Source organism: Purpureocillium takamizusanense, chromosome 2 (genome assembly GCF_022605165.1).
Source record: "Purpureocillium takamizusanense chromosome 2, complete sequence".
Classification (NCBI taxonomy): Eukaryota; Fungi; Ascomycota; class Sordariomycetes; order Hypocreales; family Ophiocordycipitaceae; genus Purpureocillium; species Purpureocillium takamizusanense.
This window is the reverse complement of record NC_063069.1, coordinates 5291802-5316911: the sequence shown is the minus strand read 5'-3', so window position 1 is coordinate 5316911 and position 25110 is coordinate 5291802. Positions and strand designations below refer to the sequence as shown.

Sequence of the window (25110 nt, the reverse complement as noted above, 5' to 3'; positions counted from 1 at the left end):
GGCGTCCCAGTGAGACCTGACCGACAGAAGATTCAAGGTGCTGACGGTGGATCTTCCCCTGCCGCTACAAAGCCACAGATTCCATGACGTCTTGGCGCTGCACTCTCCACAAACACCACTCCCAGGAGACCCAAAACTCACGACGTCAGTAGCTTTCCCCCGACATCGAACTAGATTGTGGCTCAGCTAGGCGGCGCGATATCCTTGAATCTCAGCCTACACACACAAAACACTGATGGCAGCGATCACACCGGATATCAAGGCGACTAGACGGCGTCAGGGGTAAGTAGCCCTTCCAAATCGACAAAGCACATCGACTGTAGCCCTGCGGTAACAAGGTCTTGTTTTATTGATGCAAGCCCCTAGCGACCTAGCTGACGAACTAGAGGCAACCGATTGATGCCAGCGTCGCGGTTGCCTACGCAACTCGAAAGCTGTCACGAGCGGCATGAACCTCCCTTCTCGACGTGCTGTCCTGATCGAGTCCAAATACCTTCGACCAAACATTACAGGAAAGCCTTGACGGGAGGCGGATCGTCGGCCGGGTCAGCAGCCGCAAAGGCCGCCGAGGCGTCCGGAGGAGGCGGGTAGATGAGGGTTTGGTTGATAAACTGCTTGATGGGCTTGGCTCCAGCCCCGGACTGATGGACGGTGCGCTCCCAGCCGTCCGTGATGAGCGATCCCCAGCCGCCGAGGTCCAGGCAGGTCCCGTAGTTGAGCTGCTCGTACGGCCGCCCCTCGATGCCCAGCAAGTCGGCGGCGGCGTTGTGCCCGGCCGCGCGACCGAGCCGCAGGGCGTGCTGGCACGACTGCAGCGCGAGATGGCCGCCCTCCTTGGTGACGACGCTGGCCGCGTCGCCCGTGACAAAGACGTTGGGAAGGGTAGGGATGCGCAGGTCCCGGTCCACCTGCACGCGGCCCATGCCGTCTCGCTGGGCCGCGAGTTGCTTCACCAGCGGGTTCGCCTCCATGCCCGCCGTCCACACGGCCGTGAGAGTGTCGATGCGCTCGCCGCTCGACAGGGTTACGCCGCTCGCATCGATGGACGCGACGGCGGAGCCGAGCTTCATCTCCACCCCCAGTTCGTCGAGGGCCGAAGCAATGATGGGACGCGGGTTGTCTCCTAGTTCGGGCCCAATGACATCTGCGCGGTCCACGATGACGACGCGAAAGTTGCCATCCTTGCCAAATATCTGGGCCAGACGATCGGGCAATTCGGCCGCAAGCTCAATCCCCGTGAAGCCACCGCCGCACACGACTATGGTGTCGCGCGACGCCGTTGACGGGAGCTTGGATAGGCTCCGAAGGTGGTCTTCCAGGTGGACCGCCTCTTTGATCTGATCGATACTGAAAGCATGCTCCCGCAGACCCGGGATGTTAGGCCGAGCCAGCCGACTGCCCGGGGCCAGGATAAGGCGATCGTAGGGGATTGTGATATCAGCCCCCGTGCTGTCCACGGCGTCGACCTCGCCATCCTGGGGGCGGATGACTCCGACACGGGCAGCAACAAAGACAACATCGGTTGCCTCGAAGAGCTCAACGAGTGATGCGCGCATGCTAGCGACGTTTGCCTCGTAGAGTCGTGGTCGAAGGATGAGTTCTGGCTCAGGTGCCACGACGGTGACCTGGATCGACCGCTCGCGGGACAGGGCCTTGTGTAGATCGATGAGCCTCCTGGCGGCCATGGCGCTCCAGAGGCCGGCAAAGCCAGCGCCGACGATGACCAGGTGTTGACATGTCATGGCGAATGTGTAGAGTGAGATGTTATTCAATGATGATGATGATGAGCAAACCTAGCCGCAACCCGCCGACCTCGAGGCATATTTATGTCACTTGAATGTTGTTGAGCGTTCAACTATCAGCCCATAATTCGGGTTCCCGGATCTATCGCGTATATGATCCAGTTCCCGGTGATACTATAAGCAACCCGACTCCCACGACGTATTCTCAAGCATGCGTCTCGGCCGACCCGATGATACAGGGACCAACAGGTCAGACCGGGCGATACGTGCCACGGCCCCAACCGATCCATGCGGGTAAGTCTTTGGTGTACGCAGCCAGCGGACCCGAACGCATCGCGACAAGGCCCCACGCGTGTGTGCGTGCGCACAGGGCCAGACAACGGGTCAAGAGGATTCATTATCACTCTCATGTCAAGAACTTGTGCTCTATCGTATGCGAGGTGCTCCAACGCGACTCTAGCCCGTCCCCGTGTCTCCACTGAAAGTGGTGTACTTCGGGTACCCGTTCTGCAAAGCAACTCACATCAATCGGGTACCCGATGCCCGAAACGGATACCCGGGGTATCCGCTCTCCTCTCCATTACACGAGCGAACCGACGCGGACGGCAAACCGCCAGAAAAGGAAGAACGAGCGTCGTCATATTGCTCAGTTTATCGGGAAAGTTTACCTCCCGATTACGTGCACTCGGCAAACCATGACAGCGGATACGATCTCAGCATCAAGTTTCGTGGACAGTTTGTTGTCGCCGACTTGATCAAGAGGGCGCGTCGAGTTGCGAGCCGCTACTGACGAAAAGGACTGAACGCTACGACCCAGCGCCATGGGATTTGGGCCAAGCTAGTACTAGAAACCCTCGACTAAGTTTGCGACTGGTCAATACCGAGCATCCCGTATCATGTCCTGTTCTGATGATGTACTTGGGAGGCTGTATCCGTAGAGCCCTCAAACATGCCGTGACATTGTGAGAATCTTGACTTGTTTCACGTCACCACGTGCTTTGCAAGCACGAATCCCCTTGTCAACTCCAACTTACGCATCAGCTAAGGGTCTCTGGGGTTGAGGCTATTACTTAGGGTGATAATAAGCAGCCGCCTCATCGAGTCCTTCAGCCTCAACTGCCTGCCCCGGCCGGCCCAAAGTTCCGTCCGTCCATTTTGTCCATCCAATCCATGTCTCTCAATCTCGAGCCACACCAATTGGCTCAGATCGGTACTGGACCCCGAGGTAACTGACGACACTGCCTGCTCTCTCGCCCGTCAGACGTTCAATCCGAACTCCCAACTACGTATGCTCCATCCCCCCATGTCCCATGTCGAACCGCAGCAACCCCTCACCGCCGCCGCCGCAGCAGCAGCAACGGGATGCCGGCGGCCCGCCCGTGACGCCCGCCGGGCCCGCCAGCAGCTACACCACCACCAGCATGGATGACGATGCCGAGCAGCAGCCAGGCGGCGTTGGCATAAAGGGCGGCGGCGGCGGCAACGGAGGCGTGCGAGTGTCGCTGGCCTGCCTGCCCTGCCGATCCCGGCACGTCCGGTGCGACGCCGCGCAGCCCGTCTGCGAGCGCTGCACCGTCGAGGGCCGGGAGTGTCGATATGCAAAGTCCCGGCGAGGTGGGCTGGACCGCGCCGCGTTGGCCGCACGCCGGTCCCGCGTCGAGCAGGCCCAGGCGGCCGCCGCCGCCGGCAGCCCGAACAACCTGGATGCCGTGCCGCGCTCCGGCGGTGATGAAGGTCTCACGCTCGATATGCCTCCCATCCAGTCCGTCCAGGCACCTCACCAGCAACAACAACAGCAGCAACAGCAACAGCATCATCACCACCAACACTTCGGCGGCATGGGCACTCTCTTCACGCCTCCGGCCGAGCCTCACCCTTCGGACACGTCGCCGCCTACCATGCTGGGCCAGCCACCGCCCCTCTCCGTCGCCAACGACTCGCTCATCCACCTCTACTACAAGTGCTTCCACCGCTTCCACCCCTGCGTGCTACCCCTCAAGCGACTGGAGCACTACTGGCGAGATGGGTCATCGCCCGGCCTCAAGCCGCTGGTCTGCGTGATGCGCTACATCGGGGCCATCTTCTGCGTCTCCGAACCCCTGGTGTCGCCGCCAACCGAAAAGCAGGTCGAGGCCGCGGTCCTGGGGTCACCGGCGGCTAGCGACGACTACTTCCTGGCCCAGAGCCATCTGCTCTTCTCCATCGCCCTGTACTGGCGCGAGCAACCGCAGGCATCGCGGTTGCACATGGACACGGCGGTCGCCATGGCGCTCGAGTCGGGCATGTTCCTGCGTGACTTTGCCGCGAGGCATGCCCCCGACGATCCGGTGCTGGCCGAGTGCATCCGCAGGACGTGGTGGCAGATTTACATCGTCGACGCCTACTACGCCGCCATCAAGCGCTCGAGCACCTTCCGAGCCAACACGGTTGAGCCGACGACGGAGCTGCCCTGCGAGGAAGCTGAATACGAGCTTGGGGTCAGTATACTCCCCTGTCTTTGTTTGGCCGTCCATTTTGACCATGGTCCTTTTATCGCTTTATATACTTATCGTCCTAGTGCAGACTATCCCGACGCCAAAGACACTCGCCGATTTTGACGCGCGAGAATTCGCCCCAGACGACAGCGCCTTCTCATCGTTCGCGCACCTCATTGGCGGCGTCCACGGCATGGCCTCGGCCATGGAGAGGGCGAACAGTATCATCAATCCCTCATCGGCCTCGCTGGGTACGTCGTCACTCAAGGTGCTTGACGTTGCCGACGCCGTGCTCGACGGGTGGATGCTGCTCCTGCCCGAGACCAAGAGGAGCCCTCTGTCGGCGGATGGCGAGGTAGATGAGCTCATCTTCCAGGCGCTCATGGCCGTCTACGCGTAAGTGAACCCTGATCCGACAATGTGTTGGCTGCAATTGGTGGCACTATGGCACGCGAAGCAACGCTGGGGATTGTAAGAGCGAGCATATATCGGCGCGCTGACTTGGTGATGCACGCGTAGAACGACGGTCGGCCTGCACAGACCATTCTCCAAATGCTCCTTCGACCAGCTCGAGTGCATATCCGGTTGCTCGACGGCAGGCGACGGCCAGCAGGGCTCGCCACGACCGCCCGCCGAGCTGGAGGCGGTCCACACGGCGAAATGCATCAACGCGGCCGAGGCGCAGATACGACTCCTCGCCCTGCCGGCCGGCGGCTCGTCCACCCACTCCCCCTTCACCGTGTGCATGCTCACGACCGGCACGCTCGCGCTCCTCTCGGCGTGCAAGTTCATCCTCCAGGACCAGAAGCTCGCCATCGCCCGCGACCAGCTCCGCCTCAGCATCGGGTACCACAAGGCCATGGCGGGCGTCTGGACAAAGGCGGCCAAGAACCTCGAGGAGGTCCAGACCATCGCTCGCGAGGTGCTCATGCTTTCGCCCGGGAGGCCTCGCGGGGGCAACGGCCAGCGAGCGTCACCGAGGTTCATCTCTTCCGTCGCGACTCAGCCGCCCAACCCGCAGAGCATGTCACCGCAGATGGGCGCGAATGGTCAGGACGCATTCTCGGCAGGCTATCTCGACGTCACAAACGGGCTATGGGATGGCAGCAGCGACGGCCTCTTAACATTGCCGTGCCAATGGTGGATGTTCCCGCCCGAGACGGACTGACGAGACGGAGCCGGGCACCCTCGATTTGGTCGCCTCCAATTCTATTGACCATGATAATGATGCCGCTACAGAGCCCTGTCCGCCTCCCATATTCTATATGCAAGGGCCAGCGTTCCAAGGCAAAACAGACAACCGGCCGTCATGGCAGCGCGTCGCTGTGCACTCGATCCGAAAAGAGGGGAGCCTTGCGAGGCGCCGAAAATACCCCTTGCCGCCGCCCTATAGCCCTTTGCCAGCTGGTCCCCGCCGACCCAATGGTATATCAGGCCGACGAGGGCGAGGCTATAGCCCACGGCCTGGATGAGCGTGATCTTGGTGTTCCATATGACAACAGATGCCGCGATGAGCAATATGTTCTTGAAGATGCCCGTCAGTGCCATGACGAGGCCAGAGGTTCGGCCGACCTGTAAGACGTTAGCCGGCGGCGCACACGGTTACGAGGGTTTTTGCAAGCTGATGCGGCTTCGGCGGCAACGTACCAGGTAGACGGTGGTGACGTTGAGCATGAATGCTACGGCCGCATTGAGGACAAGCATGCCAACGCCCGCATCTATCAAATGGTCCATGCGGAATCGAGGAACCTCGATGAAGAGGGCCGCGGCCAGGGTCATGACGGCGCACGCAGGGCCAAAGTAGTACAATCCGACGAGCGGGTCCATGCGCATGCCTTTGCGGCTGACGAGCACCTGGATCATGACAAGGCGGATGGCGCCAAAGACGATGCCGCCGGCCTGGAAAGCGAAGCCGATGGTCGAGAACTGAATCTCCCCAAAGGAGGCGATGGCAGCGCCGGCAACGATGAGGAGCATGTTGAGCAGAGTCGACGTGCTCGGGTCAGTGACGCCCCAGATCCACGAAACGACGAGGACGGCGACTGGGTTGGCGGCGTTGAGCATTTGGATGAAGGCGACGGAGAGATAGAGGTAGACGACATTGGAGCAGATGATGGAGAGGGAGAAACACACGCCAATGGGGACAATGGTGCGGGCATAGATGCGCGGCGTGATGTGAAGAGAGTGGCGCGAGTCGAGCAGGCTGGTGGTGCGGGCGAGGATGTGTATTACGACGGAGGTAAAGGCGAAGTGCCAGCAGGCCAGGAGGATAGCTACACGGGTTCGACAGTTAGCATAAAAGTCACTGAACATGGCATGAAGAGGAGGTGTAGCCAATGCACGTTGGGGAAAGGCGTACGGTAACCTTGAGGCTTGCTGTTAGCAGTGAAACGTGATGGGGGTTGTTGATGATAGGGCACAGAGGACTACTCACGGAACCCGGCATTGTCAATGAGCCACTTGTTAAGTAAGATGGTCAGGTTTGACAAGAAGATCCAGGACCTGACGTTGCGTGTCAGCGGCGGAAGCGGCAGTAGGAGCATGATAATGCGGCACGGGATGGACGAGTCGATGGTGATGCAGCGGGGGGAACGCACATGATGCCAAAGGGCGCCTGCCAGGCCGCAGCCGCAACAGGCTTCTCGGGCGCATCCCACGGGGGACCATCGTCGCCGTCGCCCTTGCTGATGCTCAGCGCCGTCATGGACGACGTCGTCGACGGACGGGAAGCCGTCGACGGCGAGGGCAGCGACATGACCTGGTGGCGACGGGAAGGCAACGCGGCGCCGCGGGGGGAAGTCGTTCGCTGGCTCGCACAGGGACACCAGCACCCGGGGGAGGCGGGAGGGGTCCAGGTGCGACACCGGGAGTTGGGACGGAAATCCGGACGTCAGGCCCGCCGTTGCCGCTTCTCACGGGGGGGCGGACGGGGAGCGGCGGCGGCGGCGGCGGGAGAGCGAGAGACGGCGGAAGGGAAGGGCGGGTGACGGGGGAGCAGATGCTCGGCTATTAGGGGCTTGGCGCACAGAGATGCGCAACCAGGCCGTCGATGCCGGGGATCATTTCCGCCGCTGTGGTGGTAGTGATGGCGGGTGAGTGAGAGGGAGAGTGAGTGAAGACGCTGGTGGTGGCCCCGCGGGGTAGGGGAACGCGTGCCTGGTCGCCGCCGGAGTCGGACTCAGAAGAGCCAGTTCCTAAAACGCCGTTGACGCAGCTTCTGCGATGATGTACGGAGTACGTTCGAGCGAGTTGACGAGAAACGTGGCGGAGAACGACGCTCGGGGTTCTAGATTTCCTCCTGCGGGCGTCCAGTAACTAAAGGGGGGCGCAGGTTGAGCCAACCGAAATAATAATTTGGGTTCTTTCCAGCCCCCAAGGGGGGGGGGGGGCCTGGCCCTCAAACTGCAGGCTGGCACTGGCAGGTAGGCTCCGGGAGACGCGCCCGGCGGCCCCTCCAAAGTGCGGAGCAGCAGGCAGGCAGGCGGCCAGTGGGCGGGCAACATAAAAAAAGAGGGTTTTAGTTCAGCTTGTGCTGGCCATTCACTAACTGCTGTGATGCACAGCGGCAGAGCGCCCTTTGATGATGAGACAGACAGACAGACGGCACCCGCATCCCCTCCCCTGTGCTCCCGCTGTCGCTGGTTGGGCCCGGAGGCTGATGAGGCTGACGCGGGCCGCGGCATCAGTGCTTACGCTCCGTGTGTCGTGGCTCCCTCCCCTTGCTCCGTCACCAGTGTCATGTCATGTTGTTAGTAGTAGGAGCAATTGTATGGGTGAATGTGTGCGTGCGTGGGAGAGCCAAGTGGTTGGGGATCGGATTCAAACCGAAGTCGGGCCACACCTATTTCATACTTCGGGAGTAACTTCCAGGTAGGCTACGTCCATTGCAGCGCGATTCCAGAACATGACGCCCCCTGGCCTCCTTGCTGTGACACCTGCGCCACCCTCTCAGGACCTTGACGGGGCACCACCACTCACTCATCACTCATCCACAGTTGAGGCTTTGCTGGAGCTCAGCCCCTCGCCCACACCACCTGTGATCCTTTAGGCACTTGGCTCCGGCAAGCGAGCCGCATATTTACGTGCGCTATCCACTGGCGAGCTTTGAACATGAACGCAGTGGACGGACAAGCCCCGTCACATTGGACCGGCGACCCCTGTCCCGCGTCACTCAACTTTGAAGCTTAGTAGCTCTCCTTATGCCCATTGATAATCATGATTGGGCCCCAGCATGTTGATTCACGTCGCAAATTCCCCAGCATTCAGCGCAGTGGTCCGAAACATGGCGCCTGTCCTCAACATCAAGAACCTTCGGACCGGCGCTGCTGGTCGTGAATTTCCCATTGAGCTCTATCAAGTTGCGCAGAACCACATCAGTGCCCGCAGCCTCCGTGTCCTGTCCTGTGAGGCACACTGGACGCAGTGGCCTGTAATTGACAGGGTCGCGCTTGGATGCCCTGACAGATATCTATAGTTGCCCCCCCTGCAAGCCCTGCCCATGCTCAAACACGTGCCGCGACGAGGCTCATGTAGATGCCCCAAATGAGCCCGACCACGCTCAAAAAGACAATCCGACGACGCACCGGCACGAAGCTGAAGCTCACGATGGATGCAATCGGCCAGATCTTGTAGCCCGCTACAATGATCGGTACCGTTTCCTGGAGGAGGACCAGACGTCAGCATCGTTTCGGTCGGCTTCCCCGCCTTCATGTTGTCGCTTTGGCAGCAAAAAAAAAAAAAAAAAAACACAGGAATGTGTGTCATGGAGTGGCCTACGGTCTTGATGTTGTGCCAGATCTGGGACCGGTGCTGGCCCTTGAGCAAGCCCATGAGCGCCAGAAAGGCAACCGTGTTCATCACGGCGCCTACGGTGATGCAGTCGATGAACCACTTGGCCAGCGTGTTGCGCAAGCTGAAGCGGGGCGCCGCCGAGGGCCCTCCATCACGGCCACTACTGGGATTGTTGCCGGCGGTGGCCTCCTCCAGCGCCTTGAGCTCCACGTCTCGCGGCGGCTTCTTGTTCTGCGCGCGGGCATCGGACGGGTACGCCGGGAGCTTCCTCTCGAGGAACTGCTGCCAGATGAAGTTGGGCGGCGCGGTCAACAGCGTGAGAACGAGGAACCGGAACAGCTGCGACAAGTCCAGTCGAAAGGCGCGCTATAATTGTTGACGGACGGGACGCCGCGTGTAAGCCCCAGCGAGGCAACGGGGCGTCTGTAGTGACGGGGGATGGACCACGGACCTGGTGTTGATAGGCGTCGATGAACTGGGCGCAGAGGTTGGACGCTGCAGAGAGGGCCGTGGCCTGCAGGGTCGCGTCCACGATCGGTGATGGCATCGCATGTTAGACACGTCGAAAACGTGTTTGGTTGTGGTTCCAGGAACGTGCGACTGCCAACTTCTGGTTCAATCCCAAGCATTCTGATGCTCGCTCGTTCAGGGGCATCACGTGAAAAGGATCAACGGAATATGTGGACTCGACAATGCTGATCAGGCTTTTTTTTTTAACTCAAAACTCCATGCAAGGCACTTCCCAGAAGAAGCAGGGTCCCGCCATCGTTGTTTAGATTATATACTTCGTCGGCGCGTGCCTGCGCGTTCATGTGAAGAAAGCGAACGGTTCATCATTCATTGCCGCGTTCAGCAAGGAGCAGCGGCTTACAAGAAGTTGCCAGCCCAAGCGGCCTCTATAGTCGCATTGGGAGGAGCCACCCCGGGCCAACACGACTGCGTGTGAGGTTCCTCCGCCAGGCGTCTCATGGCCCCGACCTCCTCGTCGTGGAACCCCTCGTCGAGCATGGTAAGTTCAGTCGCGAGTCGCGCGTGGGCGATCGTCTCCCACCGGCGACCCTCGGCGCAAAATGCCTTCGCCGCGAACCGGTGTGCGGTGCTCGCGGCGGCGTGTATGCGTTCCTGCTCGTACAGGCTGATCAATGCTCTCGCCGCGTCGCTCGACCCCAACGCCGAGGACTTCTCCAGCTTCTCGTTCAGGGCATTGATCTGCTTCAGCCGCGAGTCTGACTCCTGGCCCAGGCTCGGATGGGCGGTGCAGAGGCTGCAGGAGCACTCGAAGCCCCATGAACTGGACAGCTGCCGCCGCCGCTGCGAGCGGGACATGTGGGGATCGACGTAGGTAATGGTGAGCTCGGTGCCAGGCGCCACGGTCGTTACGACATGCACGTAATGCGTGAAGCTCTGCTGGTCGAAAAAGTAGGCAGCGTTGGGCCGGCAGTCGTGATTGAGGCGCTGTCACCGTCAGCATCAACATTGGTTGATCGCACCGCGCTGCATGAAAGGTACTCACTGCAATTTCTGGAAACACGCCATAGTATGTGCCATCAGCGGTTTCAATCTCAAAGGCGTTTGTATTGATCCGGTCGCTGACTGGGTTCCCCAACGGTTGGCCGTATAGCTTCCAAAATTCCGCCCTGGTGGCCGCGGGAAGTTGCTCAACCGCCGCCGTCTCAAGATCGATCCACTCTTCTTCGCTCAGGGCTTCGTATGCCTCATCATCTAGCAGCAGCACCGGAGTGTACGCAAACAGTCGGTCGCCGCGGAGTACCGTCTTGTTTGCAATCAACCCCCGGCCGCGCCCCGGGAGCTCTCTTTCCTCGAACGGCGGGGTTGCCTGCGTGTTAAGATCATGCGATGAATTGGACTGGGCGAATGCCGACATCTGCAGAATGGACTCGATACGGTCGGGAGTTGTCACGATCGATATACCCCGCCCGCCGGCGAAGGAGTGCGACGAATACAGACAATAGGGCTCATCGTCTTCCGGGTCGCTGGCGGTGACGCATCGTGGCTTGAAGTCCCATGAAAACGGCGGTGCTGCAGTCGAGCCGCCAATATCGTGCGTACTTTGCATTAGGCCATGATGGAAACCGTCTGGCCCACTAAGTCGGCACTGGGACGGTGAAAGTGGTGATCGTAGGCATATCTCTTCCGATATGAAGTGTAGTTGGCCAGCTAGTGTCGTGCCGACGGAGCACATGCCGGCTAGAATCCGCCTTGAGTGCATATTCGGGAGGTGGTCATCTAATTACCAGACGTGCCTCGGCGGATTCCCCGTTTCCCGTCCGAGGAATGATTCACTTGTGGATCGATCGGTCCAGGTGGTAGCGCACGCGTTGAATAGGCCTTTCGAAGGTCTTTCTTGCATATAGATGGAAAGAACAACGGGAAGTAGAGAACCCGAAGCCAATTAGTTAGCAGAGGCCAGCTTGACCAACTTTAAGCATCAAGCACGCAGCCATTTACCTTTGGCACAGCCTGATTCAAGCCGCGATTGCCATCGTCGCCACAAGACAATAGTTTCAGCCGAGTCATGGGTTCTTAGGTAGTATTTGCATCTGCTGGATTCATTCGCGTTGCAATACTGTACTCGTCACTCTGCGCGCGACGTTGACCTCGCAAAGACGCCCGTGCACCTGCACCACAGATAGCTCCCATTCTTCAGGAGAGCGAGCCGTGTTTCAGGAGCGCACCAGCCGCCTGTCAAAGTCGCGACTGGTGACTGTCACGGTGTCAAAGTGGCCCCGGCGCGGTTCGTCCCCCTCACACCAGACCTCACCAACTAAAAGGGCGGTATGAAGACGGATCTGCTTGTTTGGGAAGTGCCCCATATTCCCGATCCTGTGGTGGATGCGCAGCGTTGTCAAGGTCTGCTACCTCGCCCGTTTCAACGGTCGTACCCCTAGTGTTGGAGCAAGCAGATCAAACGCGGGGGTTGTATGGGGGGCCAATGGCAGGAACGACAGGTCAGGGGCCTGACTCGAATTTCCGCTAAGAGTAGGGTTGGCTATTGACGCGAGCCTAATGAGTTTGCTCCGCTGTCACTCAGAGCGAACCTCGCACATGTGCTTGGAATCAAGCTTTCTGGCACGTTCTTATGCTCGCATCAGCGGAGATGGGGGTGTTCAGCGGAGATGGGGATGTTCAGCGGAGATGGGGTCGCCATTCATATACATAATGGAAACATCTTCACCTTCAAACAATGCTGGATGCCGACTGCACAGGTAGGCCATCTAAGACATCAAAGGAAACCTCACGGGCGTCTGCTGGGGAATGTTGGCAGCCCAAATATATGTTCGCTTTGGCGGCTCTTTGCATGTTGTCTAGCAACATATTTGTGTGTAGTCAAGTAGAAGTCGCAGCTAACCACCGGCGCACGCGCCTCACAATACCAACTCAAAGCGTGCACAACACTCAGTTCCGTATAACACTGAACTCTGCATCATCTTAGACAACGCCCGGAGCATCGTTGCTGTCAGTGACCCTGGCCGCGGCGGCGTCTGCAGCCTTTGCAGCCTTTGCCTTCTTGCCCTTCTTGCCCTTCTTCCCCTTCTTCTTGCCCTTCTTGCCCTTCTTCTTGCCCTTCTTCTTCGGGGCTCGTGGCACTATCTCCTCGTCATCGGCGTCGAGCGGGGGGTCTTGAAAGATGGTGGCACCGCCGGCCTGCCTGACGTCGATGGCGGCCTGCGCCCCGGGTTCCTGGACGTCTCTGGCGGCGACGTCGCGCTTGGTGGAGTCGGAGGGAACGCCAGCCTCATGAGGCGCGGCCAGCGCGCTGGTGAGGAGGGTGAGGAGAAAGGCGCTTGAGATCTTCATGATGTCGTTTGTCTAGTAGATGGTCGCTGCGTATAACGTTGTTGACAGTGATGATTGTAATGAGGGCTGAGCTTGATGGGGTTTTTGATGGCATGCCACATAAGAGATGCCAAAGACGAGGAGACCGGCTCTTTTGTACTCGCCGAGCTCTCTCAGATACTATCAGGCTACCTACACGCCGACAGCAGCAAAACGAAGTCTCGCCATCCAGCATAATGCCCTGCAACAAGGGGGCATCCAATTGACTCGTCGAGACGGTAAAGTCGGAATCGCAAAGTCGGGATGGCAGCGGACTGTAACAGACTCGATGTCAGCCACGCTCGGGTGGGAGCGTAGCCGGTCTAATCGCTCGGGTTACGGATGTCAGGGCCAGGGGCTGCGAGCGGGAGAGTATGTTTGACGACCACAGACCATCCCCTGAAAGGCGCCAATCCCGCCTTCCAGACGAAGCCAAGTTGTCGATCAGGAATTGTTTCCTCTTTCAGAAGACTTGGTCTGAAGAGGACTCTGCAAAGCGCCAGGCTCTCGCCGAGGCTCGCAAGACACGACACGGCCAAGTTGGCACGACGTGACGAGATCAGTCGCCCCGCCGGTTTCGCAGCGACATGATGTGCGATAAGGTTAATTACCATGTGCGTAGTGGAATACCACGAACAAGTCAAAATCGCGGATAAGTTTAACCTTCACCGTTATTAGGATACATGTCATCGCGCATGGTCTCGAGATTCAAGCGTATTCCCGTCTTGCTTTAGAGCTCTTTTCTGTCGTATCACATGGTCGTCGGCTAAGCCTTCATATTCCCGTTCGCCGACGTCTAAATGAGTGACAGGGCTGAGCGCAGTGCCATGGGATGCCATCGGTTTCAGGCTTGCAGCTCAAGGGAGCCCCGCTCCAGATATTTTGTCTGATGGTTAGCTCGTGGCACATGGGCCCAGCGAGTGCCTGAAACCGTCAGATTGTCAGGGGCATCGTCAACACTACGGGTCCATGCGGTCCCGGGTCTCGCCTGTTCCTTGGACAGATCAACGGCACTGAAAACGTGGCGCGGCGATATGCAACCTAGAGACTAAGCGGACAGCTGATGCTAGAGTATCAACTGTTGCTGTCCAAATCGGCGCGAATCAGGAGCCGCACAGTTGATACGCCGGTCACACATTGACGAGGCTGTGTAGACTCCTTTTGAGCATCAATCCATGCGGCATTTCGCATCAACCTCGTATAGAACGACCGCTTGGAAGATGGACCGGCCCAGCGGCAGCGCTGTATGACATACTGAAGTATCATGAGCAGCCATTGCTCAATTAATCAACAAGGCGAAGGTATGGCACGTGCACTTGGTGTATTCGCATCCAGGGCATTCACGATGTTCGAAGAGATGTGCCTTGGCGATCATTGATCTTAGATCGACCAGTATTGGATTGATTGGCGTTTGCATGCCCCCGCAGAGGGACTTCTTGACACATTTCTGCACGAACCCATCCAGCGGGTGGCTCTAACTAATAATAACTCCCTCTGTAGCCAATTTGCCTACATGTACGGAAACGAGCTCAATATCACTTCCATGTCGAGATCGCGCCTTGGCATAGTTTGATCCTCAGTGTCACGTCTTCTATTGGTCGCGCCCGCTCGTTACGATGGTGCCAGTCACGCACGGTCTGGCTCCTAAACTCGGAGCTCACCGGGGCTTATGGGGTGGACTCCATTCGCCTTGAACTAGCTGCAATCATTCTCGCTCACCCAGCAACCCCCAAACCTGGCACATAGAGCTCACCGAAGCACTGCATACAGGTTGTGAGGACTGATGCGTAATTCATGGTCATTTCGCAAGCATGACATCAGAGGCAATGGCGGTGGCCCGGAAAATGACGGTATGATGCAGAGCATGCAAATGCGTGCCGTATTGCGCGTGATCCGAGATGCAGACCCCGCCGCTGGTTTTACAGAAATTCCAGGTACCACGCTGTCTAGTACTTCGTATTTCCAGCAATTGCCCTTCGCAGCTTCAGCGAAGCACTATGGAATCGCCTTGGAGTTGATCTACATGTGAGAGGCAGGGATGAAAGAGGCATGGGACAAAGGCATTGTACACTGGTTGGAATCTGAGGAACTATCCGTGGAGTTTCTCTGCCAGATACGGGCGTTTCTGTGACGACCAGAAGAGCACTGAAGAAGAGCAATGTACGAAGTAGATGGTTCGGCTTCAGTGCATCTATTCCTCGTGTCACAACATAACAGCCTCATTGGTCTTAGACCCCAGCCGCACCACCGACTCCAACGGTGCAACATGAACCGTTGTATTTTCTTGTCCCGTCACGTACTTCGTATGGATTAGAATTGCTTTCACATACACCAACCTTGGGCCAAGGATCAATGATGTTGGGTGAGGTTCTCGAAGCGGGGATGGTTACCCCTACCTTTACTCAGGGAGAAATCAGATCACTATTGAGTTCAGGTCTATGAAATGCCTAGTGAAAGCCCCCACGTCGTCCGCGTCCTTGAGCACGTGCGTTGCCGTTCGCCCGGCGAGAATAGTCTATTGCCTGCCTCTCCTGCGGGGTTGACTCCCGCTGGATGTATTCCTGGTCTCCCGACGTGGTACGAAGGACAAAGGCCCCCCCCCTTTTGTTCGGGCACTCGTAGCCAGAGCATGCGTGGCGTGCCGTCGGGAACACGAACGACTGGTCTGCAATCTATACTACTTTAATTCGTACTACGCTGCCAGCTGGAACACGAACCAACAGCCCGACACGCCAAGGTGGTGACGTTGGCCACCCAACGACACCAACAAAAGTAGCGTGGCGGACAATGGAGTGTCCATTGGTTGGTATCTCGACGCATCCACCCATGTGGCCGGCACTCCATACTCTGTTGGGCATCTTCCCATCCAACTGCATGTCGACTCCCGCCTAAACACCGGCGGTAACGGCGGCCACGGCAAGTTCACCGGTCTCCCGGCGGGCGGCGTCGTCTGCGTGATCCTGATCGGAGTGATCGATTCTTGTTTCCTTTTTGTACTTGCACACCGGACGACCGGAGCTCAGCTCGGTATGCGCCTATAAGAGAGCGTGGCCCTGCCATTCAGCGCAACGAATTCATCATCGGCACTGGGAGCTTTCAGTCTGATGCTCACTGGCACAATTGAACGTAACGACATCGCCTAGAATCGTCAACAGCTCAGCACTATGCAAAAAGACAGTAAGATAGATCATGTAGAGGACGTGGACCCGGAAACCGATCGCCAGCATGATGCTCCCGAACCAGAGGAGGTCAAGCGGGTGCTACGGAAGGTCGATTGGCGCGTCATTCCGATTCTGGGGTTTCTCTACATCATGTGTTATATGGACAGAAGCAATAGTGAGTCAGAATGTCTCGCCCAATGGCAATTGAGTTATTGACATGGACTTCAGTCGGAAACGCAAAGGTCGCAGGGATGAGCAAAGAGCTTCATCTCACAGGCGAACAATACAACATTGCGTGAGATAATAGGTGAAGCTATGCAACCAAAATGCATGCTGACGTCTCTTAGGCTTACCATGTTTTTTATCCCATACGCCCTCCTAGAGGTGCCCAGCAACTTCATCCTCAAGCTGCTCAGACCGTCCCTCTGGATCGGCATCCTCATGCTTGCTTGGGGCACGGTGATGACACTTTTTGGTGTTGTGCAAAGCTTTCCGGGGCTCACCGTTGCTCGCGCAGCGGTAAGTTAACGCTGTCTTTACCAGAGCCTTGGTTGCTAAGCATATTTCCTCTCTCTAGCTGGGCGTGGCAGAGGCAGGCTTCTTCCCAGCTAGCGCTTATCTCTTGACGACATGGTACCGACGGCTCGAGCTACAGCAGCGCCTGGCAATATTCTACAGTGCCGGGTCAGTGGCAAGCGCCTTTTCTGGTCTACTCGCCTTTTCCATCGGAAAAATGGACGGAATAAGAGGCCTGGGCGGCTGGCGTTGGATCTTCCTCGTCGAGGGGGCGGCGACGGTAGCTTTCAGCCTCATCCCATTCCTCCTCCTTCCGGACAGCCCCGAGACATCGAAGTTCCTAACATCCAGGGAGAAAAAAATACTATACGATAGACTTCGAGCAGATGCGGGAACCGAGTCCGGAGAAGTTGAACTACATGACAAGTTTCACTGGCCAACTATCCGATCAGCTTTTCTGGAGTGGAAGATATGGGTTGCCATCATCATATACTTGGTCGGGATACCGTGCTCTATCACCAGTATTGAGGGTCCTCCAGCTAACCTTTTTCCATAGGCCCACACTATCTGTGCCTACGGGTTCAGTTATACTGTCCCTACTGTCATTTTCGACCTTGGCTACAGTGCGGCCAACGCTCAGTTATTGACTATTCCAATATACGCCTTCTCGGCCATGGGGATCCTGGTGCTAGCACATTACTCTGACAAGTGCGCCACTCGCTGGCCGTTTATTGTAGGCCCATTCGCGCTCGCGTCAGTCGGGTTCATTGCACTCCTTGCACTTCCTCAACCGGGCCTTCCAGGCGTGACCTACGGCTTCCTCTTCTGCATCCCCCTAGGGGCCAATGCGCCTTTGGTAGCCTTGGTCACTTGGATCGGTAATAATCTGGCGCCATCCTGGAAGCGTGCGATTGGCATGGCTCTACTGATCTCAGTGGGCAACCTCGGAGGGTCCATCGGTACGAATCTCTATCTGGAGCGCCAGAAGCCACACTACTGGCTTGGCTACGGCTTCGGACTCGGGATGTGCATTGCTGCCATAATAGCTACGCTGGTCCTCAAGCGCGCCTATGAGAACTTGAATCGACAACGGGAAGCAGAATGGCCCGAGTCTGAGGTCAGGCAGAAGTACACCAATGAGGAGCTCTTGCAGATGGGAGACAAGAGTCCACTTTTCAGGTATATCGTTTGAAGTTCCGGAGGGGTGTTTCGCTACAGCTGTCGCTTGAGCTTGAAATGGCGGGAAGACTCGCAATAACGTTAAGTTATGAGACTGGAGTTGGAAGAACTCGCAGGCTCAATTCTATTACGACTTTGGACCTCGCCCTGGGGAAGGTGTCGTACCATATTGATGGCGATTATAGCTCTTCACAATCTTGTAAGTCGAGGTCAGCAGAGGTTCCTGACTGCCTGGCGATTCTACGTCAGGCATCACGTCATTCATTTATTCATTGGGCAATCCTGAACCGCTTAGCATATGGAAACGGGGGCCTGACGCAGTATTGGCAGGAGAAGGGTGAGAAAAACAGCCATCAGAACAAGGACTGTGTTTAGTCAATTTTCAACGCATCTTCGTGGCAGACTATGCCCAAGTAGGCGCCCGTAGAGCAAGATATCAACTGGGCTCAATTACTACGCGGAACACTGAGGTCGAGGGGTTTTTAATGCACGTCAATTAAACAGTAAGCATCGCTTCGTGGTATTCGCGGCAATTACACGTAGTAATAAAGTATCAAGTACTATGTTATGTGCGATCTGATACATTATCGACACCGTGTAGCGTTTCCTGAGTAACGCCGAACACAACAAGCGACCAGCAAGTCCGCGATGCAATCCAGACCATCTACAGGAAGACGTCCTGCCCGTATTGTCTTTCCAAAACAGTAAATGCTGGCTGGCCGGCAAACCACCCAGCTCTTGGCGAGCCAATAGTCTTGAAGGTAAACGCGGCGTCCTCGGCATCGATCTCAATGGGCTTGCCACCACCTCGGCCTGCTGCAGCAGCGTCGGCCAGCAGTTGAGTCTTGCAACACCCTTCCAGAGTAGTGAACCAGAAAATACAGGCCTCAATAGATTGGCCGACCGTCAGAAGCCCATGGTTTTGAAGTATCACAGCCTTATTCTTGCCCAGAGCCTTCGCAATGTTATGACCTTCCTCCTTGGCCAGCACCACGCCCTTGAACGAGTTATACACGGAGTGGTCTTTGTAGAAAGCACACGAGTCTTGCGTAATGATGTCAATCTCTCGCCCCAGGGTGCTGAAGGTCCGGCCGTACAAGGAGTGGCAGTGTGCAGCGCAAAGGACATCGGGACGGGCCTCGTGTACCGCGGAGTGAATCATATACGCTGCGACATTTAGCAGTCGGTTCTCGCCGCCGTCCACGACGTTCCCATCAGAGTCGACGAGGATGAGATCCGATTTTCTGATGTGGGTGAAGGGCACTCCAAAGGGGTTGACCCAGAAATGGCCGGGAAGCACAGGGTCCCGGAGGGTGATGTGGCCTGCCACCCCTTCCTCATACCCGTTGTGTCCGAAAAGTCGAAACGCAAGAGCCAAGCGGCCTTTGAGATATTCGCGCTCGTCGAGCTTATTCTGAAAGACGGGTGGCTTTGGGAATGTTTGGGTTCTGACAGGTGCGCCATGTTGGGAGGCGGCTCCGGCGTCGTCCCCCACCTCGGGAGCAGGGATACCGCTGACGGTTGAAGGAGCGACGGAGGAGAGCTGCGGGGCCTGAGCCGCCTCGATGGTCGTAGTCACCGCGTTGGTAGTCGACATGATCGAGCGCGTAGGACAGAAAGGTCGTAAGTTGCGTCGTTGCGATAGATTGAATCTTGTTGCTTGAGGGACGAGATTGCCAAAGTTGGGATGTGAGGAGGCCTGGACGCAACGGGTTTGGTGGAAGCATCGTGTCCCGTCCACCCTCGCGAGCCAACTTGCGGGGAACCCTGCACAAGAGTGGGTGCCTCGGCACCCGGCACTCCACATTGCCGTCCGTCGTCGTGTCTTGGCCTGCTAGGGTGTCGGATCCTCATGGACCGAGCGACGGGACCATCCCACCAACACTGAGCAAAGTAGTCGGACCAACCAATTCAAAGGCATCGTCAATGCAGCACGCTGATTCGATGACGAGCTTGGGTACCGGGAAACACCTCCAGTTGCCCCTCTTTGCTTCACTCTACAACGTTGGGTTCTCGGCAGATCTAGAAGCTGGTACTGTAGATGTGACGAGAATTCTGCGTACGTAAATCATTCATACTGTCACGTATGAAGTGGTTTTGGAGGCGCAGTTCTGGCGCGGATCCATTACTACTCGTCGTTCGCTCATATATGAGGCTGGCGAACGTGCCGCGACGATCGGCTCCGCGACAATTTTTTGACATTTGGTGTAATATCGTCTGCGCTTGTGGCTAACGGGCGCCCTCTGCTTCTGGGAGACGAGCTGATGCGAAAGTCACGTCATGTCCGCTCATTTCATCCACTACTGGCGCAGATCGGCCAGCTCAGAGGGCCGTGCTGTTCCGCCTTCCGCCCCTCCCCCCGATCCGCATATCTATGTGATGTATGACATGTGGTTACCGCAGACAATGGTAGCCGACGTCGTCATCGCCGGGACAGCACCAATTGTTCTCTTCAAGAGCTTTGAGTTGAGATACATTGTCAATGCGAGATACATCGGGTCCCCAAAACCATGCCTCATAGTTCAACTGAAGACCATGGCGTTTGTGCACCAGACCACATATGCATCATCATTGATGTCTACCAGCGCACCCGCCAGTTGAGTTCAGCGCCTATCGTATTCGCTATAAAGACACTGACTCTCAAGAGTAGGCGATAGTGGCCCCACCTAGGCTCCTCGCAGCTTTCCGTGAGAGGATGCTGTTGTCGGTACTTGAAAGCAACCTATGCATACCTCGTACTCCTCATGCATTGCATGAAGGGAGCAGGGAGGCGTGGTTGCAATTGTACCCTCCTGGTCACAACCGAATGGCTCCCGCACTTGCGTGACCCAGTTGTGTCCCGGTCCTACCGCAGGCAGCGTTTCATGCAGGCTCTTTTCGTTGTGGAACCAAAGCGTCACATCCCATCCAGATCCAATGATTCTAGCTTCGGACGATGAACGCATTTGTCAGCGTCTTGGACCCATCGTTACATCTGTTGTGACGCGAAGACTCACGCTTAAGTAGGGGGAGACTTTTTATAACAATCACTGCCCAGTCCCATTGATCGCAGTTGAGGAGCAGTCGGACATCTCGCTTTTAGCTCTGCCGTGTGCGCCAAATGACTATGAGACGCCAGCTACTGCTTCTCCAGACTAATCATCGCTTACCATATGCGTCCCATGCCAAGTTCGAGCCCACATAGTTTGCGTTTCCCTCCGCATGGCTGGCTCCATAGAGACCAACGACAACCCGACTGGTGTTCAAATCGGGAGCAACCGCGCTGGCCCCCATCCTTCATCTCTCAAAAGGCCCGTTGACCTACCCGAATGGCATGAAAAGACACCGACGGCGTATAAATGTGGACAAACTTTGATTGGCGAGGGGTGGGCTGGTCGGGGCGGAGATCCGTTCAGAGTCATTGTCATGGGTGCAGGCGCCGCCGGAATCGACTTCTTGCACCAAGCCCCCAAGGCTCTGACGGGGCTTTATGTCGATATTAAATGTTTCGAGAAAAACTCTGATGTTGGAGGAACCTGGTATGAGAATCGTTACCCCGGTTGTGCATGCGATGTCCCGAGTGCGAGCTATCAATTTCCCTGGCGCCCGAACCCAGACTGGACAGAGTTTTACAGCCACGCGCCGGAAATATGGCAGTACATGAAAGGAATAGTATTGGACGAAGGGCTCGACAAGTACATTCAGCTTAATACAAAAGTAGTCAGCGCAGCTTGGGATGAAGCTGACTCAAGATGGGTCGTCGGGTTGACGACAACGGACGGCACTCGGAAATGGGAGGAAAGATGCGATGTTTTTTTGAACGGTGGAGGAATTCTCAAGTGAGTTACTATTATATTTTCCCGTGCTGTTTCATTTTCCTTTCAAACTACTAATTGACTGTCTCAGCGCGTGGAAGTGGCCAGATATACCCGGTCTTCACTCATTTTCGGGCCGCCTTTTTCACACGGCACAGTATCAAGAAGGGTACGACTTGAAGGGCAAAAGAGTTGCCGTGATTGGTTCTGGCAGTTCTGGGGTGCAAACTGTTGTATCAGTCTATGGGGATGTGTCGAAACTCTACACTTGGGTTCGAAGCCCCACGTGGATAACTACAAGCTTCGCTCAGAAGTTTGCAGGGAACGACGGTTCAAACTTTGCATGTAAGAAATTTCAGACTTGTCACCAACCAAACAGTGGAAGACTGTGGAAGACTGAGTACATGAATAGATTCGGAAGAGAGTAAGATGGAGTGGCGTCGGAACCCCGCCCGGTATTTGGAGTATCGAAGGCTAGTGGAACGAGAGCTCAATCAGCGATTTAAGTTTGTTTTGCGAAACACAAGAGAGTCCCAGGAGGCGAACGAAGTATGATTTACCAAGTCCACCTGTTCTCACTGTTCGCTAACTCATGGACTAGTGTTGTTATGGTATAATGCGCAGCAAGCTGCGCGGTGACAAGCGGCTGCTTGACAAAATTATTCCCCAGAACTTCAATGCCGGCTGCCGACGGCCAATACCTGACAACGGATATCTGGACGCCCTTGTTGGAGCTAAGACAACATGTTTTACTGAGAATATTCACTCTATAACGCCGGCGGGGTTTAAAGACCAGAGGGGAAACGAATATGAAGTAGATGTCATTATCTGCGCCACCGGCTTTGACACATCCTTTCGCCCAACATTCCCGGTTCTTGGACTTGATCAGGTCGACCTTGCTGAGAGGTGGCGGGAAATACCTGAGTCATACCTTGGTATTGCAGCACCTAAGATGCCCAACTACTTCATGTTCATGGGCCCATTCACCCCAGTTGCACAGGGGTCGATCCTGCCCATTATCACGCACACGAGCAAATATTTCATCCAGGTTATTCGCAAGATGTACGCTCAACACATTCGCCGCATTTCACCAAAGGACGTGGTAGTCAATCAGTTCATGGAGCATTGTCGAGCATACCTCCCCCGGACATGCTGGGCTGACCCTTGTGCAAGCTGGTTCAAGCAGGGTCGGATAGACGGTCCCATCGTTATGTGGCCTGGCACTCGTCTAGCTTTCTTCCAGGCTGTCGAGTCGCCAAATTGGGAGGATTTTGACATTGAGTATCATTCCGGCAACAGATTTGGCTTTTTGGGCAACGGATTTGCGGCATGTGAGTTCAGCAATGATGGCGACACCACCCAATACCTAGATTGCGAGTCGGTGCTAGCCCCTCCACAGACGATGATCGAGACACTTCTAGCTGCTAGCCGGACATAGCATAGAAAAGGGTGAGTTGCATGATCACAAGAGGACTTCTTATGGGGGGAAGCTCTTCAATCTAGTATCTCATGACAATCGCTCACACATGCATGTTTGAGGCACCTACCACGATAGCCTCAGCCGCCCTTCATTCTGACATAAATGTTCACGTCTGTTACTTGTAAATGGCATTGAAGGCTTATAGGGTTAACTTCTTGATCCAATCAGACCTAGAAGACGGGCTATAGACTTGGATATGGCCCATAGCCCGTGTGACATGAAACGCAATAAAGCCGACAAGAGCGCAATCGGGCTGAGATTCGCTGCCAATCGCTGGAGGAAGTCAACTTTGGTCGTCTGCATGAACTCGGCATACGCGGCCGCATCATTGACGTGCGGAAAGGGCACCTCCGGAATGTCCTTCCCCAAGAACCGGCACAACGGCTCCCACCCATCGCTGAACTGGAAGTCCAGAAGTTGCTCAGGCGGAACTGCAGCGCGTATGTCTTTGTAATGCCTGATATAGGCCGCTCGGGCATTTCCCCGTATGTCCTCCGCTCGTGCAGATTCGGACCAACCCAATAGAAACTTCAAGCTGGCCTTTCCGGTGTCGCTCCCAGCAAGCGGGCCAAGGAGGTGTGTCATGCGACGATTCCAGGGATCCTCCCACGCCTCGATGACCTGGCTGATGCTTTCGAACCAACGCTCGATATCTCGCTCGACGAGAACCACGCGGGCATCGGGGTATGCCTGAATCAATGACATGGCGTAGAATGAAGCAACATCGGTGACAGCGTCGTAATCTCCAAAGACTTCATCCCACTGCTCCCTTGTAAACGGCTCCCCCGTGTATGTTGGCAGTACCGGGAAGGTCGCATCAGCGGCTCGATTAATGATACGCCATTGGTAATTGAACTCTTTCTGGTAAACCTCGAGACCGTGATGCACACGCCCAACGCCTAGAATCCGGAGGGCCGCGGCAACCGATGCGGTGCCTGTGCGGGCCATTCCGAGACACAAAATGGGCGGTGGCCGGCTGGGCTTCGCTTGCGCTGGGGTTGCCGGGGATGAGTCGTCGGGCGCCGTAAAACGTGGCCGCAATGTGGTGCTGGCACTCTCCGTTCGGTCCATCTTGTGACGCCTGTGACGCTGCGGCGGCGGTGTTGGCAACTGTATGTGCAAACAATAACTTACTTTGATGTGTGGATGCCGGGCTCCTAACGCACTCCCGAGCGAATGCGCTCGTATATATATTTGAAGGCTCCTTCAAGTCCCGTCGCATGATTATTAAGCTGCGCTTGCTGTATGAAGTGCATTCCCATGACTCGCCAACACGAAGTATTCAACTAGAGGCGCACATTCACCGTCAGATTCTCCATTCACATATCGCTATAAAGAAATTCTATATTATGTATGTAGCCGTCTTGGTACCTGAAGGCCCTCGATATGGAACCATGCGTGGGTTCATAGCTCATGGTCAGCGCGAAGAAGCGTCATACGGGGCTTGCAACTGAGGCCCCGACTTCTATCATCCACTGAAATAGTACAACACAACCAGAGCCCCATCCTGAATCAGAACGTCGCATTTCAGAGTGCTTCAGATAGAGCAAGCAACGCCATCTTCTGTTACTTTACTGACGTCGATCTTGGGGCCTTCATGTTGTCGCCGCACAAGGTTGGCGCTGCGGCGTGTCGATCTGCTGGTGCGCTCCTCGCCTCAACGGCGTTTCCTCTCCGACACCCACTGAGGATTTGTCACTATAGCTCTCGGCGGAGCACCTACTAGGCAGTGGCAGTGTTCGAGTGTTGGAGCCTTGGAGGGCGCTGAGCCGCTAACCCCCAGAAAGGTCTGGGGTCCTGCCCTTGGCCTACTGATTCCACATCAGTGGACCCCCATCTCGCCCGCTATTTTGCGATTGAAGGCCTGTACAATTTAATTGCATCTGTTTCATTCAGTGCTAATCTCCTGTCGGGCTGACCCAAATGGCTCGGGGGCTTTGCTAACGCCAATACTATCGCTCGGTTCAGATTCGATAGCAGACAGGGCACATGACGAAGATCGCGCGATCAAGTTTATTTTTCCATTCCAAATTGCTTGCATCGCCAGCACACTCCTCATGTCGACTCGTAAGCTACAGACAAGGTTTACAAGTAACCGGCAGCGCTCCCTCTTCGGAACTGTTCTGTCGCCTGCTG

The 25110-nt window shown here is 56.4% G+C and overlaps 10 protein-coding genes across 10 annotated transcripts; 3 read left to right on the top strand and 7 right to left on the bottom strand.

Moving 5' to 3' along the window:
* Positions 1-506: 506 nt before the first annotated feature.
* On the bottom strand, positions 507-1742 carry JDV02_003414 (uncharacterized protein; the record flags this gene model as incomplete). Its single annotated transcript, XM_047984542.1, has 1 exon — positions 507-1742. One exon carries the CDS (start codon positions 1740-1742, stop codon positions 507-509), a length of 1236 nt encoding a protein of 411 aa, XP_047840516.1.
* Positions 1743-2952: 1210 nt separating this feature from the next.
* JDV02_003413 (uncharacterized protein) lies at positions 2953-6507 on the top strand. Its single transcript, XM_047984541.1, has 3 exons — positions 2953-4219; positions 4305-4612; positions 4736-6507. Exons 1-3 carry the CDS (start codon positions 3053-3055, stop codon positions 5382-5384), a joined length of 2124 nt encoding a protein of 707 aa, XP_047840515.1. The 5' UTR covers positions 2953-3052; the 3' UTR covers positions 5385-6507.
* Positions 4533-7549, bottom strand: JDV02_003412 (uncharacterized protein). The gene is made up of 5 exons (XM_047984540.1): positions 6814-7549; positions 6651-6718; positions 6576-6581; positions 5864-6489; positions 4533-5788 (listed from the first exon to the last, which is right to left on the bottom strand). Exons 1-5 carry the CDS (start codon positions 6969-6971, stop codon positions 5450-5452), a joined length of 1197 nt encoding a protein of 398 aa, XP_047840514.1. The 5' UTR covers positions 6972-7549; the 3' UTR covers positions 4533-5449.
* A 980-nt stretch (positions 7550-8529) lies between these two features.
* JDV02_003411 (uncharacterized protein) lies at positions 8530-9590 on the bottom strand. The gene is made up of 3 exons (XM_047984539.1): positions 9459-9590; positions 8993-9373; positions 8530-8874 (listed from the first exon to the last, which is right to left on the bottom strand). The coding sequence occupies exons 1-3, from the start codon at positions 9552-9554 to the stop codon at positions 8719-8721; spliced, it is 633 nt and encodes a 210-aa protein (XP_047840513.1). The 5' UTR covers positions 9555-9590; the 3' UTR covers positions 8530-8718.
* A 201-nt stretch (positions 9591-9791) lies between these two features.
* JDV02_003410 (uncharacterized protein) lies at positions 9792-11389 on the bottom strand. The gene is made up of 2 exons (XM_047984538.1): positions 10521-11389; positions 9792-10462 (listed from the first exon to the last, which is right to left on the bottom strand). The coding sequence occupies exons 1-2, from the start codon at positions 11235-11237 to the stop codon at positions 9875-9877; spliced, it is 1305 nt and encodes a 434-aa protein (XP_047840512.1). The 5' UTR covers positions 11238-11389; the 3' UTR covers positions 9792-9874.
* An 899-nt stretch (positions 11390-12288) lies between these two features.
* JDV02_003409 (uncharacterized protein) lies at positions 12289-12916 on the bottom strand. Its single transcript, XM_047984537.1, has one exon. The coding sequence runs from the start codon at positions 12824-12826 to the stop codon at positions 12458-12460; it is 369 nt and encodes a 122-aa protein (XP_047840511.1). The 5' UTR covers positions 12827-12916; the 3' UTR covers positions 12289-12457.
* A 3092-nt stretch (positions 12917-16008) lies between these two features.
* JDV02_003408 (uncharacterized protein) lies at positions 16009-17713 on the top strand (the record flags this gene model as incomplete). Its single annotated transcript, XM_047984536.1, has 5 exons — positions 16009-16180; positions 16234-16300; positions 16353-16524; positions 16583-17017; positions 17078-17713. 5 exons carry the CDS (start codon positions 16009-16011, stop codon positions 17711-17713), a joined length of 1482 nt encoding a protein of 493 aa, XP_047840510.1.
* Positions 17714-18207: 494 nt separating this feature from the next.
* Positions 18208-19387, bottom strand: JDV02_003407 (uncharacterized protein). Its single transcript, XM_047984535.1, has one exon. The coding sequence runs from the start codon at positions 19295-19297 to the stop codon at positions 18365-18367; it is 933 nt and encodes a 310-aa protein (XP_047840509.1). The 5' UTR covers positions 19298-19387; the 3' UTR covers positions 18208-18364.
* Positions 19388-20770: 1383 nt separating this feature from the next.
* JDV02_003406 (uncharacterized protein) lies at positions 20771-23056 on the top strand. Its single transcript, XM_047984534.1, has 4 exons — positions 20771-21518; positions 21586-21839; positions 21907-22043; positions 22096-23056. Exons 1-4 carry the CDS (start codon positions 20902-20904, stop codon positions 22930-22932), a joined length of 1845 nt encoding a protein of 614 aa, XP_047840508.1. The 5' UTR covers positions 20771-20901; the 3' UTR covers positions 22933-23056.
* Positions 23057-23082: 26 nt separating this feature from the next.
* Positions 23083-24111, bottom strand: JDV02_003405 (uncharacterized protein). The gene has a single exon (XM_047984533.1). The coding sequence runs from the start codon at positions 24043-24045 to the stop codon at positions 23122-23124; it is 924 nt and encodes a 307-aa protein (XP_047840507.1). The 5' UTR covers positions 24046-24111; the 3' UTR covers positions 23083-23121.
* Between the last annotated feature and the right edge of the window lie 999 nt (positions 24112-25110).

Excerpts from the sequence above, each read along its gene's own strand:
- JDV02_003413 (XM_047984541.1), top strand. The coding sequence starts at position 3,053 with ATGTCGAACCGCAGCAACCCCTCACCGCCGCCGCCGCAGCAGCAGCAA. Across the intron at positions 4,220-4,304 it reads AAGCTGAATACGAGCTTGGG|ACTATCCCGACGCCAAAGAC; the intron begins GTCAGTATACTC and ends GTCCTAGTGCAG. Across the intron at positions 4,613-4,735 it reads GCGCTCATGGCCGTCTACGC|AACGACGGTCGGCCTGCACA; the intron begins GTAAGTGAACCC and ends ATGCACGCGTAG.
- JDV02_003412 (XM_047984540.1), bottom strand. The coding sequence starts at position 6,971 with ATGTCGCTGCCCTCGCCGTCGACGGCTTCCCGTCCGTCGACGACGTCG. Across the intron at positions 6,719-6,813 it reads CAGGCGCCCTTTGGCATCAT|GTCCTGGATCTTCTTGTCAA; the intron begins GTGCGTTCCCCC and ends ACGCAACGTCAG. Across the intron at positions 5,789-5,863 it reads ACGTCACCACCGTCTACCTG|GTCGGCCGAACCTCTGGCCT; the intron begins GTACGTTGCCGC and ends AACGTCTTACAG.
- JDV02_003411 (XM_047984539.1), bottom strand. The coding sequence starts at position 9,554 with ATGCCATCACCGATCGTGGACGCGACCCTGCAGGCCACGGCCCTCTCT. Across the intron at positions 9,374-9,458 it reads TCGACGCCTATCAACACCAG|CGCGCCTTTCGACTGGACTT; the intron begins GTCCGTGGTCCA and ends CAACAATTATAG. Across the intron at positions 8,875-8,992 it reads TCTGGCACAACATCAAGACC|GAAACGGTACCGATCATTGT; the intron begins GTAGGCCACTCC and ends GTCCTCCTCCAG.
- JDV02_003410 (XM_047984538.1), bottom strand. The coding sequence starts at position 11,237 with ATGCACTCAAGGCGGATTCTAGCCGGCATGTGCTCCGTCGGCACGACA. Across the intron at positions 10,463-10,520 it reads GCGTGTTTCCAGAAATTGCA|CGCCTCAATCACGACTGCCG; the intron begins GTGAGTACCTTT and ends TGACGGTGACAG.
- JDV02_003409 (XM_047984537.1), bottom strand. The coding sequence starts at position 12,826 with ATGAAGATCTCAAGCGCCTTTCTCCTCACCCTCCTCACCAGCGCGCTG.
- JDV02_003407 (XM_047984535.1), bottom strand. The coding sequence starts at position 19,297 with ATGTCGACTACCAACGCGGTGACTACGACCATCGAGGCGGCTCAGGCC.
- JDV02_003406 (XM_047984534.1), top strand. The coding sequence starts at position 20,902 with ATGGCTGGCTCCATAGAGACCAACGACAACCCGACTGGTGTTCAAATC. Across the intron at positions 21,519-21,585 it reads AACGGTGGAGGAATTCTCAA|CGCGTGGAAGTGGCCAGATA; the intron begins GTGAGTTACTAT and ends TGACTGTCTCAG. Across the intron at positions 21,840-21,906 it reads CGACGGTTCAAACTTTGCAT|ATTCGGAAGAGAGTAAGATG; the intron begins GTAAGAAATTTC and ends GTACATGAATAG.
- JDV02_003405 (XM_047984533.1), bottom strand. The coding sequence starts at position 24,045 with ATGGACCGAACGGAGAGTGCCAGCACCACATTGCGGCCACGTTTTACG.